At 42.0% G+C, this 18471-nt stretch overlaps 2 protein-coding genes across 2 annotated transcripts in view; one reads left to right on the forward strand and one right to left on the reverse strand.

The window, feature by feature from the left end:
• Window positions 1–1686: 1686 nt before the first annotated feature.
• On the reverse strand, window positions 1687–8109 carry TPRG1L (tumor protein p63 regulated 1 like). The gene is made up of 5 exons (XM_034753388.1): window positions 7850–8109; window positions 6722–6813; window positions 4676–4852; window positions 3853–4006; window positions 1687–2789 (listed from the first exon to the last, which is right to left on the reverse strand). The coding sequence occupies exons 1-5, from the start codon at window positions 8045–8047 to the stop codon at window positions 2595–2597; spliced, it is 816 nt and encodes a 271-aa protein (XP_034609279.1). The 5' UTR covers window positions 8048–8109; the 3' UTR covers window positions 1687–2594.
• Window positions 8110–16963: 8854 nt separating this feature from the next.
• The window catches only part of MEGF6 (multiple EGF like domains 6), a 245461-nt gene continuing 243953 nt past the window's right edge, over window positions 16964–18471 (forward strand). The window contains exon 1 of the mRNA XM_034753186.1: window positions 16964–17842. Coding sequence (XP_034609077.1) covers window positions 17757–17842 — 86 coding nt within the window. The 5' untranslated portion in view covers window positions 16964–17756. The remainder of the gene's footprint in view (window positions 17843–18471) is intronic.

The following is an 18471-nucleotide window of genomic DNA, read 5'->3' on the forward strand; positions in this document are numbered from 1 at the left end:
TAGCAAATCTTATGTTTGGGGGAGTGTAAGAAGACTCCCTTGGGTGAAGTACGGTGACAGTTACTTGAATGAAGTGTGTTTGACAAAGTAATTTAGAAAGAGCTCTTTGATTTTGCAACTAAAATTGTGGAAACTAGCAGTCTGGATTTTATGACGTTTTAGGGTTCAAAGAGTTAAACCTTCTTTTGAACTTCTGTCAAAATATTTTCTAAAATGGTATGTTTGTAAATAGTGTATAGAAGTTATTTAATTTGTATAAATGTCAATAAACATTTTGATAGATTGTAGCCACACTAACAGAAGCTATCAATCCTCTACATTCATATTCTGAGCTGGAACTGAGGTTTGAAATGCACATGTACATATCACCGTTGCTGTTAGTCACTGTCCACTTAAATCAGGGTAACTACATACCATTGTACATCAATCCTCATACCCCAAGGACACAGGGTTCAAGAAAGCTGGAGAATTGCCTTTTATTCTATTTTCATGGAGTAGTGTACAAGTTCATAGATCAGTCTTTGTATTTAGGTCACACAATACAGTCAGTGCTCTATTCTATTAAATATGGAATGAAATGCATATAGTTGTTAGACCCTGAATACTTAGAAGGAATCATTAACTGCAGTTCTGACAAGGCAGTTTTTATTATCATTTTAGCTATGAATAAGTGAAGTCATCAAGTGCAACTGTGTGAGAACCAGTTTTCTTTACCAACTAAAATGTTAAGCTGGTATCGTATCAGAGCCTGAACAGTCTTCCTGTAAATTAGAGGCTATAGAATAGCATTTGAAAAAAAGGACACATGAGATTCTTACCCCATTGACAGTCTCCTTCTCACTCTCACCTGCTTTAGTTGTGGGAAGAGACCACCATAGGGGAGAGGATTCACCTAAGCGGTTTTAAAGACTTAATCACAGAAATGTGGAGTATCAAATTGGATGGAATGGAAGGTGTGTGTAATAATTCCATAACGATTGAGGAGGTAGTCCATCTTGGTCAACACCAGATGCTTCAAAGGAAGGTACAACAGATGCCTCAAATTACTATAGATTTTTTTTTCCTACTCCTTATGAGTTTATGCTTGGTTTATGACCTAAAGCATGAGGGTTTATATTCCTGCTTTTACAACATCTAGTGTTCTACCAACTAAAAACCAGAGAACAAAGATGGTTAAACTTATCTTTACTGCAAGATTAACAAATGCTAGACACTAGTGTCTTAGAAAAGAGCCCATATTGACAAGAACATGCAGCTGGTTGCATTCCAGAGACATTCAAAAAGAACATACATACAGTTTATTTCAAGTTAAAAGGTAAAAAAATATTTTAACATACCACTTCCACTGCTGCACAGCATATCACTAACATGTTGAGGGGCAGAGAAATGCTTCTGCTAAAGTTGTATATTAAGATGGTCTGTATAAAGGATTCATCTACAGTGAAACTTGTCACAGTAATCTCATGCTGTAGTTCTGTTCAGTATCTTTGTATACTGCTGCATTTAAAATTAACCATACTACTGAATTTACTTTCTACAAACTTAAATGGAAGATTACATAAGACTGAACACAATACTATGACTAAAACTTCCCCTCTCTAACAACTACATGGCCACATAGGTACAAAAACCTTACGTTGGTGCTATTCTAATCTGGTCTATGTATTACTAAATGAAAACACAAAATATGTTTGCTAAAGAAATATAAAACTACTCAAAGTAGAATTCCCTTTAATTATAAAACTACCATTCCCATGTTGCATTAAAAGTAACTTCATAGGAAGGCAAAGATATCCTTTAACTGTCTGAAATTTTTGGCTATTCTATTTTAAGATATTTCTTTAATAGATGGCTGCAAAGAGAAGCCTTAAATAAGGTAAACCTGCAAATTATACAGATTCAGGTTTGATAGCTATTTAAAAGAGATCAGTAACATTACTCAAAACAACACTTCAACTTACAAAGTAATTGTTCAATTCCACTGGTTAGGAGAAGGCATAACACTCTAGTTTTGACCGAATTAGCTGTCTTTGCTAAAGAATGACAGTTCTTTAAAAATTCGTGACACTGAATTAAATTCCTGAGATTACCGTAGTCTAGACATTAGTACCTTCTTAGCCAATATAAAATCAGTCTCAACTGCACATGAAATAATTTCATTGCAATTGAATCCTTATGTAAATATAGCTATAAGGCATAAACATGCACCGTATCTACATTGGATATTGATATGGAATATTTGTCACAGATAAGTCACACTTAGTAAGGAAAGACCTTTAGCTAGAAATGTAAGAGGAAATATCATTGCTCACTAGACTTGCATACAAATAGTGACAGTAAGTTAAATCCAGGTACTCTAAGAAAGCAACTACCCCGTGACCACCTGAACTCAATACCTGACTTAGCCATCTATGAGCTTCATAACAGTAGTGACTGTTCTGTGGAAGTCATTCATTCTGCAACTAACAAATCCCTTTTATCCGACATTTTATTCATTTTTGTTCTTTTCTGTCATGTACTGAGTTCTCCCAACTCTTTCCCCATGATACTAATCTCAAATCACTTTCCCTTTAAGTGGATTGATTACAATGAATTTAAAATCCAATTTTGCCTCTTGTCATCGAATAGCCAAGCTTGGCCTCATTGTTGATGAAAGACATCAATCCCACGTAAGTTTCAATAAGAAGAGGACGCTCCAGCACTAGTACTCCATTGGCCCTCCCTGGCAATGGACACTCTTTATGGGCCTTCTTCACAGCTTGGATTAATTGAGTCTTAAAGTTTTCCAACTAAGGGGGGAAAAAAACATTTTAAATAGACCTGCTCTGCTTTTGACAATCAGCTTAATGTTTTCCCATTATTTGAAAAGCCGTTGCTAGTTTGCTTACAAAGGCAAAATTATACATAAAAAGAGCTGCTGCTGAAAGAAAAGATTAGACATGTATATAAAGTTGTAATTGTTATACATAAGACTACAGCCATCCTAGAATAAATTCCACATGCTAGCATTTACTGATGCAAGTACACCTCTACCCCTATATAACGCTGTCCTCAGGAACCAAAACCGCATTATATCGAACTTGCTTTGATCCGCCGGAGTGCGCAGCCCCGCCCTCCCGGAGCACTGCTTTACCACGTTATCTCCGAATTTGTGTTATATCAGGTCACGTTATCAGGGTAGAGGTGCAGTTTCAAATGAGAACATGCTTTCCTAAATGAGACGTTTGCATAAAGATCAGCTATAACAGTAACTTTTATAATAATATTAAATGCTTAGCTCTACAACTGTGTCCACAACCGATTGTCTTAGGGTAAATAAACTTTCACCTGAAGGGCTCTTTTAAAAAAAAAAAAAAAAAGCCACTGAAATACGTGTGTGCATAGGAGGGGTATATATTTTGTAACTACACATAATTTACTAGGATTCTTCTAGAATTGCAAGGTACAAATACTCTAGGTAAAGCCTAGACCTCTTCCCAGGAAAGAAGGTTGATAAAACTCTACCTGTTTAAGGAAATGTTTTCCTCTTTCAGCTTCAGGTTTTTTTGAAATTTGGAAATCACTGCAACCTCTTTCATTATATGAGCATGATTTGAAGAGTCAACAAGACTTGCCTGACTTCTAGCAACAGGCAAGCAGCACAACCCTGCTGAAATAGATGGAGAGCATAGAAAAAGCTTGGCCAGTCTCCTTGTATTTATTCTCTGCTTCCATCAAAGTCATTTTAAAAAAAAAAAGGTAAAATTCTTGAACTGAATCCAGCTTAATCATCGATGTGATTTATACCTAATACAGTATGAAAATCTATTAGATATAAATCTGTATATCTAACATTATAGAAAACTTCCTTACTTGGCAAAGGGATGCAATCTTCTCATCAGCATTTGCCATTGGATGTTCCGTAAAAGTAGCATAGGGCACATTTGTGGACCATGGATTCCATCGGTTTATGAAGGATGCACGGCTTTGCTTATCCCATTGAATTCGAATACCAATGCCTTCTCGCCTGCCAAATTTGAAGACACCACATATTTGATAAGGTAGGCCTTGAAGCTCTTTACAGAGCAGATTAATTTGCTTTTTTGGAAACATTTCTGAACACCTTAATGAAAACTGAAGTCCATTTTAGAATTAACGTTTGTTTCTTAGATAGTAATAAGTAGTCTCTAAAAAATATCAGCATAGCTTACAATAAACACCTTGAAAATCAGTTATTTATACCAGCTCCCAAATTAAGTAAAGATTGTTTAAATGACAAGTTGTATGAAAGATTAAATTTATTAAAATTAAACATACAAGTCTTCCACATTTATATTCATGCAGCCGAATACATCCTAGTATATGGTCTAGGGTGAGACTAATACTCAACATAATCAGATTTACTTACAAGTTTCTAATATAAATGCTAACACTGAACAATTAAAATAAAATTACTGGACTGCTTACAAAGACATTCCCCAAAATAAAGTATAGTCCATGTTAGAAAAAATATTTCAGGAGTAGACTGTTTTCAGTATAAATGGTAACTGTTTTAAAAATTTTGCTTCCCTGCTGATCAACCATTCTTTGATTACAGCAAAATCAAAAACCTTTACTAATACAAATAAATGGAAAGGCTAATAGCCTTACCATTAGCAGTATCATTAGAAACTAAAAAATAAAAATCAAAACTTACTTATTCAGTGATTTAGGTGGGAACTCAAATTCTCCAACGGAAATGGTGTCAATTGCACTGAGTGATATTCTAGTAACCTGCTGGCACTGCAAGCTGATGAAGTCATATTTACAGATCAGAAGGGACCAGTCAGTGATAAGAACCAGACGCTCCTTCTCATTGTTCCAGTGGTCAACTCTGGTAAGACAAACAGTAAACACTGGTAATCTTCTACCCTTCTTGTAGTAGTTTGACTAAAACAGGGGTAGGCAACCTATGGCTCGTGTGCTGAAGGAGGCACATGAGCTGATTTTCAGTGGCACTCACACTGCCCGGGTCCTGGCCACCGGTCCGGGGAGCTCTGCATTTTAATTTAATTTTAAATGAAGCTTCTTAAACATTTTAAAAACCTTATTTACTTTACATGCAATAGTTTAGTTATATATTAGACTTGTAGAAAGAGACCTTCTAAAAACACAAATGTATTCCTGGCATGCGAAACCTTAAATTAGAGTGTATAAATGAAGACTCAGCACACCACTTCTGAAAGATTGCCGACCCCTGGACTAAAACATGTAGTAGTTTGATTAATACAGTAGCAACTGAGAATTATTTAAGCAACAGCAGTATTGTTCTGTAGAAAACTAAAATAATGGTGATGCTGTATTTCCCATTCATTCCTATTTTTATATAGGATTGACAATCTGAAAGCATGTTTCAAATACACAGAATATAGGAAACTACTAACAGTTTTAAAGATTAAGGAAAAAGCTTCAGATGAATATATAATCAGTTTGTAATGTTTTAATGCTTACACAAATCAAGAAGTAGCACAAATCTACACCTTTACAATGAAGGCCAACAAATTCTAATACAGCTTACTGTTTTGCTGGAAATACCAGTGACCATAGGCCATGTTTCTATATGCATAGGGGAAACAATTGCCTCCAGTACATCAGTGCCTCTCCATTTCTGGCTCTTTAGTACTTAACTATTGTAGCAGTCTCAAGTAGACTCTGGCTTTCACCCTTAATCACCACTGAGGGGGGCACTGACTCTTTAGAGGATTCAAAACAGTGCATTAAAATGCAGCTTTAATAGATGGTAGTTCATGTTATTTTCAGAGAAAACAAAATTCTGTATGGTGCTTTAAAAAGAGGCACTGTTAAAGTAAAGCTGACTAGACCAAAACTGCTTCCCTTTAAAAAGAAGAAAATTAAAATAAAAAAAATTAAAAGAAACAGTCCTAATTCATAGGCTGAGTAGCCAACCAAAGCATGCCTGAACTGCAGCTACTTACATCTTACCTTCTGCCAGTTCAGATCTTACTAGCAGGCACAGGATTGAAATTGACAACTTTCCTTGCTCTGTGAAGTGCCTGGAGCTGAGGAACCCTGGAGCTAAGCATAGAGCTATGTTTTGGTCCCTCCCAACAGAGTTTAGGAGCGATATGGGATATTAAAATATAGGCTGCAATAATTTGTTTAATAGGATATGGGACTAATTTTAGAGTCTTACCAAGATTGAGAGTCCCTTTCATTCAAACAATTAATGGCTGGGGCTTTTGATAAAGCCAAGTCTATTATATATTCTATTCCAGTACTAAGACACAAGGTGGGTGAGCTAATATCTTTTATTGGGTACAACTATACTGCATTCCAGAACTAAGACATTTACCAGGTTTAAACAGATCAAAAAAAGCAAGCGGATAAATGAAGCAATTGTATTTATAAATAAATCAGATGTGGACTAACTGAGGAGAGTTCTGGATATACTGGCAAACATGGGATTTTAAGTGATTTATAAAAGCATTTTACAAACACAGTCAATACATCAATATATAAAACATGCAGTAAAAAGAACTTGGTTTTAAGATAAATGTTGCTGGATCAACTGTATACTAAAGACATGATTTTGTCAGATTTCACAAGAAAGCTTTACTCCAATTACTTGTGAGGTTTCACACAGCTAGCAAGAGCATTTTTAATAAGTGTGCAGATCCAGGAGAAAAATCTTATCCTGAAAAGCTGAGAAAAGTTCCATTTGTCTATTAGTACTGTTACTTACTCCGTTAGCAACCACACACTTTGTACCTCTCCATCTTCAGTGGGCATCACAACAACACGAATCTCATTTACTGCCTGCTCTATAGTTCCAGGCTAAATCAAAAAGAGAATCAGGTTTTATATTTCTCTATTTACATATTAATGTTTGAAACTGCTTGACAGAGTCATGCTGTTCTACATTTTAGGAGGTATTGAAACTGAGTTACTCTATAGTTCCTATCTACCAGGACCAGCATTAGAGATCTGAGAAGCAAAGACCCAACAGATTATTGTAATCATCTAGTGGGGGTCAGGTGGGTGCTCCCTATTGTCTCCGCCTGGCCTCTCTGTATCTCAAGCAATAGGACCTCCACCACTGCCTTTAAAAGATGATTTGATATTCTAACTGGCCTCTCACTAACCAGTCTGGGATGACCACTTCTTGCCCCTGTCAACAGAACAAATGCTACATTTACCTTTCTTTTTGTGGTCTGGGTTCCCAAACTCAGTTCTCAGAGATTGGGCTAAACTCTGGCAGGGGGCTCTGGGAATTAGGAAGATGAGAAAGTAACTACTTTCTCTAATTCCTTAAGAGCCCAGTGCATGATTTGCACACACTGGAGAAAGCTATGGCATGAAAGCAGCTCACTGCAGTCACTCTTGGGAACAAGGGCTCCGATTGCTGGAGGGGGATGGAGAAGAAATAGACGAGCATAATTTACAGCACGAGGAACGGTGGAGGAGAAAAGGAGCCCAGGTACTGAAACGTTTCGGGGCCTTCCCCCGGCCTCTGCGCAGAGGCGAACAGCGGGGCCTGGGGGGGCTGGTTGTTCTCAGTGAAACCGAACGGGGTGTTCTAAACAAACATCACTGAGTGCAGCAAACCCCTCCCCGCCTGCGTCTGTCCCCAGAGAAGGCGGCGGCCCCGCGGGAGGCGCTCAAAGCCCAGAGGCGGCGGCGGGGGCCGGCCCCGCGGGAGGCGCTCAAAGCCCAGAGGCGGCGGCCGGCCCCGGGGGAGCCGCACAACGCCCAGCGCTGCTGGGCCGACAGGCGAGCGGGCTCCTCGTTTTGCCCCCGCTCCCCCAACCCCTCGAAGGCCTCAGCCGGGGCAGGGCGCCCGGCTCTAGGCCCGGCTGCCCCCGGCCCGCACCCGGAACACGAAGTACTCCTTGAGGCGGCCGCCCCGGGTCGGGTTGCGGACGCTGAGGGGCCGCAGGGTCTGGCGGGGCGGCAGCGAGTCCGCGGGCGGGCTGAAGGGCACGTCGGCTTCGGCCGGCACCAGCAGCGCCGCCGCCCCGGCGGGGCCCCCGTCCGGGTCCCCCTCCTCCGCGTCCCGCAGCTGCAGCATCGCCCGCGGGCTCCGGCTGCCCGAGTGCCACAGCCCGGCGCCGCCTTCCGCCCCGCCCGCAGGCCGCTTCCGCCCCGCCCGCAGGCCGCTTCCGCTTCCGGCGCCGCGCTGGGGAGCAGAGAAGGGGGGGGGGGGGCGTTGGGGCTGCCTCCGTAGTGTAGTCAATGGAGCTGGATGGAGAATGTCCAGCTCCGTGAAATCTCAATGGGAAATGGGAAAGAATTTCCCCAGGCATGTTTCCCTGTCTAGCCAACAACAGTGTTCTGCCAGTGCCGCCTCCATGTCACGGACCTGTGTTTCTGGTGTCAGTAATTTACAATGGAGACCGTCCCAGAGTGGGGTCTGCGGAGTTCAGTAATTGCCCCGCCTTCTTTAATACACACGTGTAGCCCAACCCAACCCGGCAGGATGAAATGGGCTGGCTCAGATCAGGGTGATTTTGACCGGTTCCATTTAATGTACTTGAATTTGGTCTTCGGGCTCTTAACAAGTTGCCAATGAATCTCTTCTCTGCACAGAATGTGGGCACCCAAAGTATGGGAATAAAAGGTATCCCAAATGCCTGTGGATGTAAAGGGGTTTGGGTCTCAAATCTAGGATTGGGTCTCAAATCCCTTTTCTCTGTCTCCTCATAATGGGGGCTATAAGTCAGTGCTGTGGGTTAGGCTGGGAGAGGAGGCATTGTAACCTGTTTGGAAAACAAACAATTGTTGAGAAAACATTAAGCGTCATAAAAGCAATAAACAAATTCTACATGTAGGGACTGGAAAAGCGTATTGGGAAAACTGCTTTTGACTCAGTGCCAGGCACATGATATCTTTTTTAAAGCAATAGCTGGGTATGCAATTTTTACTGGCACATTTCCCAGTGTTCTTATCTATTTTCACATAACATACAGTCAACCTGTGGAACTCCTTGTCAGAGGATGTTGTGAAGACCAAGACGATAACAGGATTCAAAAAAGAACTAGATAAGTTCATGGAGGATTTGTCCATCAATAGCTATTAGCCAGGATGGGCAGGGATGGTCGCCCAGAATGGGCGACAGGGGATGGATCACTTGATGATTACCTGTTTTGTTTATTCTCTCTGGAGCACCTGGCATTGGCCACTGTCAGAAGACAGGATACTGGGCTAGATGGACCTTTGGTCTAACCCAGTATGGCCGTTCTTATGTTCCTGGTATAAATAAAAATGGTGTTTAAAACACAAAGCTAAGAAAGATTTAGGCTGACGTGATCAAATTCCTGGGGCATATTTGCAGGGTGTGATTACAGAATATCGCTGACATCTAGAGACCAAGGCCCAGATTCTAGGTATTTTGGCTCCTGACTTCTAAATATCTTTGGGAATCTGGGCCCAGGTCTAAAATTTACAGCCCGTAGCTATGTATGAATCATACTGGCATATACAGTACAATGCAATTTTATATTATGTAGGATCATTTATGTAGATTTTTGGGTAACATTTTCTTAAGTGCTTAAGGCACTCTGACTTAGGCTCCTGAGCATCTGTCTCTTGAAAATGGGACATAGGCTTCCAGATCACATAGGTGCTTTTGAAAAATTTACACTTCATCTCAAAACACATTGTTGAGTTGAATAAAATATAATAATAGAGGGAGAAGGAGAAATGAAAAGTCTAAAGGAGGGGAGTAAATAATGTTTTCAGATGAGATTTGAAGTGTTGGAAAGCTGATGAGTCAGATCCATAAAGGTGGTTCCACATGGCAGGAGCTGCAGGGGAGAAAGTCGTGGAGACAGAATTTAGAGGGATCAGGATTGAGACAAACTGACACTAATACCAGGTTATTATGGGGGAGAAGTTGCCCATCTTGTTTTTTTTCCAGCCTGTATAGTTTTTAATAATGGCTCTCTGGAGCCCCCTGAAAGCACTAAATTCACTCAGAATTGTTTTTGAAATAAAATAAGAATAGGCTTTTCCTTTAAATTTGTTTTAATAAACATTTATAAAGATACAAAAAATTCTCATCCTGTTTGAACATATGGGACCAGTTTTTCCAATCTTTGTTAAAGTTGATCACATTTCTATCAGCAGATGGCAGTATAAATCATCACAACCATCCTGGAAATGCTGGATTCCTTGGCCAGGCCAAACCCTGCTTTTCTGTAAGTAACACTGTGAGATTACACTACTTACTGTGCTCCAGTGCTTATTTATTTTATCAATCTTGTTAATAAGCAATCAGATATGTATCAGTTAATAAGCAGATATAAGTTAAGTCATACAAAATATGTTGAGTCAAAACTGGAGGGAAAAGCATAACAAACTGAGCAATTATCAAATGACCATAAGTATAAATATTCCAGGAGACAAGAACATGGGAATAATGCTTACCGTTTATATAGCATGCTTCATCTATACATCTTAAAGAGATTTACAAAGGTGGGTAAGTCTCACTGTTCTCATTTTACCAACGAGTAAACACAGACAGAATAAGTGATTTGCCCAAGGTCACATAATGAGTCACTAGTAGAGTTTAAAGTCTAGCATGCTGTACACTGTACCGTATTTCCTCTGTTTGATAGTCAAGATTAAATAGCTGGGTATCAAAGCAAGTAGATTTTTTTTTCAGTTCCCTGTTTGCAGATTCTATATATACTGTTTATCAGCCCATATTGTAACTCTGTTACCACTTTCCAGGGTTACTATACTTGGTGCCAGAAGAGGCTATTTTTAGCAGACAATTGTGCTAGAAGACAGTAAAAACTGAAAACATATTCAAGAGACTTGACATACAATGTATTGGATTTCAGACATTCATCTTTCACACGTGTTTCCTAGGTTAAGTCCATTCTTGAAATCCTTACTTAACTCTTTATTTATGGAAGTACCCTGATAGTCTTCGCTATGTAGTCAGAGGCTACTAACGTAAGGTTTGTAGAATTGGCCTCATGTTCAATAACATTAACTGCCCAAACCTTGGGTGTTTAAACCAGGGCTTTCTCCATCGTAGTGTCACCTTCTCTTCTCAGACAACCCTACAGGGTAGCCACACTGTGTGATAACCTTAACCATCAACCTATGTACACTACCTGGCATCTACGAAAATCAGTCTAGAGGCTATTCAGACTGCACCAGTTACTTGATGTCTGAATTGGGAAGATAAACTTGCAGCTAGAATAATTTCTCTTTTGGTTCTTCCTCTCCTCTCCTCTGCCCTTGTGTTTGTCCACTGGGGGCCACTGTTCCTTTTTCATGTTTGGTGGAAATAACTGACTCCTTAAAGAAATGACTCCTTTCTTATAAGCTGCACTTACCTTCCAAATACACAAGAGGGAGCTACCCACTAAAAAGTATATAGTCCACAAACAGAACTTTGTCTCCATATTTTTATATTGGGTTAGAGGGTAAATTGGTTTAGAGCATTGCAATTGCTGTCTCTCTTCATTTTTCACAACCCTAGGAGTAAAACATTTCTTGTACCTCATGTTCTCCAAAGCTTTGAATGTCTTTCCTTAGTCAAAAGGACAATGCAATTCTTTCCAGGCTCATGAAGGGATGGGACCCATGACAAAGCAGAGGGAGTAAAGTTCAGACTTCATTAGGTTGTGGAATATCCAGCCAATGTTTTTTGTTAACCACTGAAGTGTGATTCAACTCCAAAAATGTGACTTTGTAAAAATGGCGCTTGCATAGAGTGGCTGGCCTCTTTAAGGGCTTATGGGTCCAGCCCCACCTGTAACTGATCAGTTGCCTTCCAGTTGAGGTTGTGGGGTAGGTGTCATGTGATACTTGAAGAGTACCATGCTCCGAGTTATAAAGTCAGTGTGATTTATGCTCCTAAGCACCTAAATCCCTTTTGAAAATGAGATTTAGGCTCTTAAATCAGTTAAGCATTGCAGTGCTGAGCACAGCAATGTCTAAATATCTTTAAAAACCAGGGCCCTAGTCTGTATAAAGGCTAGCAAGGGATCAGTTGAGCTAGAGAACCATAGGTGAAAGAACTCAGCTATTAAGTGACTCACAGGTAGAAGGCCTGAAGAGTGAGAACTGGAGTCCCTATGACAGGGCAAGGTCCTAGAAGGACTGAGAGGGGTGTGGGAAAAACCTTTAGGAACTATAGCCCATGTTGGACAGGGGAAACTACTTTATTTTGGTGTTTTTGTTTATGTTTTCTCTTTAACCAATAAATTGAGCCCTGAGGCAAGGGCCTGAAAAGAGACTCTGAAGTGGCATTGATCCTTCCTGAGCTAGTGAGTTAATCAAGCAGTGTGCAGGTACCTTCTGCTCCTCAGATCTGTCTCGTTTGTATTCAGAATCAGAGCTGCTCTCTTCTGTGATTAAAATAAGGCTTCATTGCTTTCAACTCCCTTTAAACCTGCAGAACAGCACAGGTGAGAGTGAGCTGAAGTCTGGTTTTTGTGTTTCATCACCAGAATTGTTTACTAAGCACCAGTTGCAGGACTGTGATGCCCTGACCAGGTGCAGTTTCATAATGGTCTAATTTGTGCTCATTCACTCATAGGCCCTGATTCTGCAAACAGTTGGATGGTTAACTTTATTACCATGAATAGCTCCGCTGAAATGAACGGGACTACCCCTGGTAATAAAATTAAACACCTTTAAATGGGACCTTAGTAAAGACAGTTTGGCAGCAAAGGTTTAACTGAGCACAGGCGGCTATGTCAGCATTGATAGAAAATCAGAAGACAGAAAATATATATATAAATCCATTTTATGTCCACACCTTGAATACTGTGTGTAGTTCTGGTCATCCCATTTCAGAAAAGATATGTTAGAATTGGAAAAAGTACAGCGAAGGACAATAACAATGATTAGGGGTATGGAACAGCTTCCATAGGAGGAGAGATTAAAAAGACTGGGAATGTTCAACTTAGAAAAGAGATGACTAAGTGGGGATATGATAGACGACTATAAAATCATGAGTGGTTTGGAGAAAGTGAATAAGGAAGTGTTATTTACCCTTTCACATAACAAGAACTAGGGATCACCTAATGAAATTAATAGGCAGCAGGTTTAAAACAAACATAAGGGAGTACTTCTTCACACAACGCACAGTCACCCTGTGGAACTCATTGCCAGGGGATGTTGTGAAGGCCAAAAGTATAATTGGGTTAAAAAAATAATTAGATAAATTAATGGAGAATAGGCCCATCATTGGCTATTAGCCAAGATGATCAGGGATGCAAGCCCATGCTCTGTGTATCCCTAAGCCTCTGACTGCCAGAATCTGGGACTGGATGACAGGGGATGGATCACTTGCTAATTGGCGTGTTCTGTTTATTCCCTTTCAAGCATTTGCCACCAGCAACTGTCAGAAGGCAGGATACTTTTTAAGAGCAGGGTAGACAAACACCTGTCAGGGATGGTCCAGATAATACTTAGTCCTGCCATGAGTGCAGGGGACTGGACTAGATGACCTCTCGAGGTCCCTTCCAGTGCTATGATTCTATACTGGGCCAGATGGACCATTGGCCTGACCCAGTTTGGCCAATCTTATGTTCTTATTGGTGATGCAGAGGTGTAACTCAGGGAAGATTTTTCATGAAGAATCTATTATACTGGTGATGCATGAGCCAGAAGGAACTGATATGAATTTCAGATCCCAGGTTGAGGTTATTGGCTTTGAGATTTGGAACATCTTTCTTCTTGTAAACTGAGCAAATTTGATCTGGAGTCCTTGAAAGACCAATGCAGAATTCCACAGTGCCATTTTAACAAAGTTATTTTTCAGATTTGAACAACACTTCAGAAATTAAATATGAAGATAATTTACAAAAGATACTCAGTAGAATTTACCTGCTGCTTACAAGAAGCAATTTTAGGATCTAAATAGTTTTACAATTTCCCTTTATTTCAAGAAATCAATGTAATTTCACACAAGGCTTCAGCGTGCTGAGAAGAAAACGAGTGCTTGAATTTCCTTATTGCGCTGACTTACACTCTGAAGTTTTAACAATAGAATTTTTACATAGCCACGACCCTTTTTTAAAACAGAAAATATCAACGTCCCAGCTGCTGGGCCAGACAGCTTCTTAGTTCCTAAGGGAGAATGTTACACACATAGCTGTAAAGGTGGTACATGGGACACTTATGAAAGGGTTCATGTGTAAAGCCAGCCGTTTGCAGAAGTTGTTCCTTTTCCATCTTCTTCAACTGGATACATTTAGCTGTTAACAAAAGCAATTGTTATTTTTCTAACTTGCCCCTAGACTATTAATATGTTTCTCCAAATTCAGAAACATGTGCAGTGCCACATGTCATCACCTTGCTCTTCCTGAGGCAGGAGCCCTGCATATTTTTATTTTCTAAGTGCCACTGCAAGCTTTATGCCTAGAAGAGCAGTAATAACAAGACCATGTATACAACAAACGCAAGTTGCATTCCTCAAAGACATGATTAGGGCGAGGAGCATTTCCCATGGGGCCCCCATTTTCTTACCATAGCTGTACACTGGAATTCACACACCATGCACGAGAGAGTTTGAGTGTCAGGGTCATTCAGAAGCTTCTGCCCACTTGGTCACAAAAAGATTCTCTCTATCTTTACTGAAAGAGCTGGGTAACCCGTTGTTTCTCTGGAGAAGTATAGGTGGGTGGTGGGCAGTGTCTAGTGAAGCTGGTTTTGGTGTGAGTTCAATCCAGCAAATATAAACTCATCTCACATCACATTTCCATAAACTCTTTGGGGCAGGGACTGTCTCTTACAGTGTGTTCAGCACCTGGCCTAGTGGAGTTCCAGTCTTCCTCTGGGTGCATTAATTCCAAAGTCTGGTTTCTTTCACCTAGTCACGCAGGGCCGGTGCAACCCATTAGGCGGTCGCCTAGGGCGCTAGCATTTGGGAGGGCAGCATTTCGAGTCCTTCGGCGGCGACCGCGGCGGCCGGATCTTCGGCCACCCCGGTCGTTGTCATCGGCATTTAGGCGGAGGGAGCTGTGGCAAGGGGGCGCGGGGAGGGCCGCCTGCAGCAAGTAAGGGGGGGGGGGCGGCATGCAGGGGAACCGCTCCCCGCCCCAGCTCACCTCTGCTCCGCCTCCTCCCCATAGCACGCCGCCCCTCTCTGCTTCTCTCCTTCCCAGGCTTGTGGCGCCAAACAGCTGATTGGCGTCACAAGCCTGGGAGGCGGGAGAAGTGGAGCGGCGACGGCGTGCTCGGGGAGGAGGTGGAGCAGAGGTGAGCTGGGGTGGGGAGCTGCTGCACGGCAGCCCGGGCCGGGGGGAGCTGCCGCGGGAGGGGGCACCTCAGGGCAGAGGAGTGGGAGCTGCCGTGGGAGGGAGGAGGGGCGCCTTAGGGCGGAGAGCTGCCACAGGACTCGGGGAGGGGGGAGCGCAAGGTGGAAGTTTCGCCTAGGGCGCGAAACATCCTTGCATCCTCCCTGTAGTCACGCACATTCCTGGATGCACTGCTGAACCAGCTGGGGCTGGAAGTCTCACTGGAACAGACTCTCCCTCTGTCTTCCTGCACTCCTCATTGCTCTCTCTCTCTCGTGCAGAAGGCCAGTCCTTTGCTGGGGACCAGTCTGTTCACCTCCCTCTCCCTCACTGATTCCCCGCCCCTTTTTGAAAGGCAGCTTTTGTCAGCCAGCTCCTCCCTTGGGTGTTTGTTACTGCAGCGCTTTCACACTTCTTGTCTGCTCTCCCCACCTCCTCTTGTACCAGCCAATGCACCTCAGCCCCATCTGGTGGAACCATCTCTAGGGGCAAGCAGGAGTTCAGTCTTTTTAGCCCATTTAATCCTCAGCACATCTCCTGAGACTGATAACAACAGGGCAATTAATGCCACTTGTGATGCTTTTTTTTTTTTTGGATGGGGTGGGGAGTAACACTAGTCCAATTAGGAATTGTACTGAAACCTACCAACTTATTTCACACTGGCTAGTTAACAGTCATTGGATGGCAACACAATTTAGTCCCTAGTGAGCTGCGTTTGGTGGGAATCAACGAACTACAAGTCAGTGTTAATACGCCATTTCCTGAGCGAGTCCTACTCTCAAAACCATTCCAGACTAAATAGATAAAATGCGCTTGTGACTTTGAGTTAAACTTCATATTCGGGCCAAACCAAAATGTCTAGTGCAGGTGGGGTGTGTTTTCCACTTGCCAAGTATGAACTAAAATAAAAGTTCAAAAGACTGCTTGGCCATAGAGCAATGTTTGAGGAAAATGAGAATGTGAGGTAGTGAGAAGCACGCTGAACAGGGACAGCAGAAGGCCGCTGTGTTTGTTTATTTGGATTTATACAATAATAAAACGGGACCTCTAGGCACCCCAGACACCAAGTTACAAGGACAAAAATTAAATTAAATAACAGCCTTACCCCAGCAGAGGTCAGCCACCAATAAAACACAGCTGCCCTCTCCCACGCAGATCTAACCCCCATGAAACCCCACTGCTCATTTAGTTTTCTTTTGCAGGAGGGCAATTAACTAGGAGAGGGCAAATAACTAATTAGTCTTATCCCTTCTCTCCCCCACTTTGCCCAGTTATTTTGGAATGATTTTTTTCCCTTGGATCCAGGTTTATGTCTTATTTTAATTATAGTTTTAATCTTGCCCCACACCCCATATGCACTTCAGTAAACAATGCACTAAATAACAGGATTTGTGAGCAAGGCACTTGCATACCTATTAACCCGCCAGCCATCAAAGTGTTCTTCCTGCCTGTCCCTGTCAGCCTTCACACACACACATCAGAATTTCTCTTGGAAGAGTTGTGAACTGCCTTATCTGTCCTAGATGTGCAGGAAAGCTTGGATCTCTGTGAATCTTTTAGGGGGCTGGAGGGATTGCATAGCTTTGGGATTTGGCAGTGGGTCCTGCAAAAGAATTGTCTTTTGATCAGCAAAATGAAATTATTCCTGCTACTCTTCTGCTGAGTTCCCCCCTCCCCTTCCTCTCCTCACAGTTGGGCATGGCTGGTGGGAGGGATTTCTGACTGTCAGCAAGAAAGAAACAAGAGAGCATGTGAATGAAAGGCAGACCTGGGAAAGGCAAGAAGAAAGTTTTGTTGGTCTGTAGTGCAGGGGATAGAAGAGCTGCTGCTTTCGAGGCGAGTGTGTGTAAGAGAGTCCTGCCAGGAGAAAGGTGGAGATTGATGGAGGGAGGATGACTTAGAGTGTGCAGTGAGGGTTAATGGAAATCTCTGCTCATTGCTGAAAGGGGCTGGGAATTTTGTGGGTCCTCAGGAAGGTGGACTTCTCTGTGGGAGCTCCCATCCTCAGAGTTGGGTTATATATTGCCTTGTGAAGTGGATCAGGACACCAAACCAATCAAACCTACATGGGACTTTGCTGCTGGACTGAACCCAGATTTTGTAAGCCACCGGCACTTTGGATCTCATTAGAAAGCAAATGCCAGAAGGAAAAGCCACCTCAGCATACTTTAATACTAATAAGAGAAATTAAGGAGCCAGGTTTGGGTTTTGGAAAAGCTCTGTGACCACTGGCATTGTAATCACTTCCCTTGGATTGAAGATACAGGGAAACTGCCTGTAGGAGGAAAAGTCCCAGAGTGATAAATCTGCTCTTCCAGCGAACCCCAGCAAGAATCATCGTGTGTTCCCATAGTGTTGTTCTTTGTCAGCAAAGGAGAAACTGGCAAAGTCAGGAAGTAATCATGAGCATTTTTCTTTGAGGAAGAGACGCTTGCCAGCCTCTCACTTGGGAAGGCTGTAAAACTTTCTAGGCACCCACCAGAGCCACCCTGGGAAGGGAAAGGAGCAGCAGCAATGGAGCTACACGTGTTGGTGCTATCATTCATTCTCACCCTGCCAGTGCCTTCGTTCACCTATAGGAACAAACTACAGCCCCTTATGTAAGTACTCAGCAAAGAGAATCACCAGCGTTGGTCAGATCAGGTCAGCAAATATTTAAGGGAGAAGCTGTTATATGCAATTTTTAAAAAAGGTTCTTTTTGCTTTGTTTTGTTTTTTGTTTTCCCTGGTCACAAGTGTGCCTAGAACAAAGGCAATCAGGGATTTGAAAAATATGGATGCTTCCCTTTGCCTGTAGGAGATGCTTGGATATTTTTCATTGAGATGTAGGTAGTGTGTGAGCATGAAATGTAATTATATAGTTTGAAGACTGGTTTACTATGACTGCTGCTTTTATATTATCCTCTTTTCTATTTCTCTTTTCTTATCACATTCTTCTTTGTAGTCACCTTTTTTCCTCCTGCTCTTAATCTAGAGGCACTTAGCCCTGTATTTTTAAATGAAATGTTATAGCTTTAGTTTGGCCCTAACTGTGTGGATCCTTTGGGAAAACTTCCTTACAAGTTTGGTATTCTGCCAGGAGAAGATCTCTCCATGCAGGGGGATCTCTCTGCTTTTCTTTGTAAATGAAACTAGTATTGTGCAATGAAGTAAATCCAAACCATCTTTGCCTTACATCAGTAACTCGGTTACTGGGGATGGAGGCACTCCTGTTCAGTGAATGTGTTTT

Source organism: Trachemys scripta, chromosome 19 (assembly GCF_013100865.1).
Source record: "Trachemys scripta elegans isolate TJP31775 chromosome 19, CAS_Tse_1.0, whole genome shotgun sequence".
NCBI classification, from domain to species: domain Eukaryota; kingdom Metazoa; phylum Chordata; order Testudines; family Emydidae; genus Trachemys; species Trachemys scripta.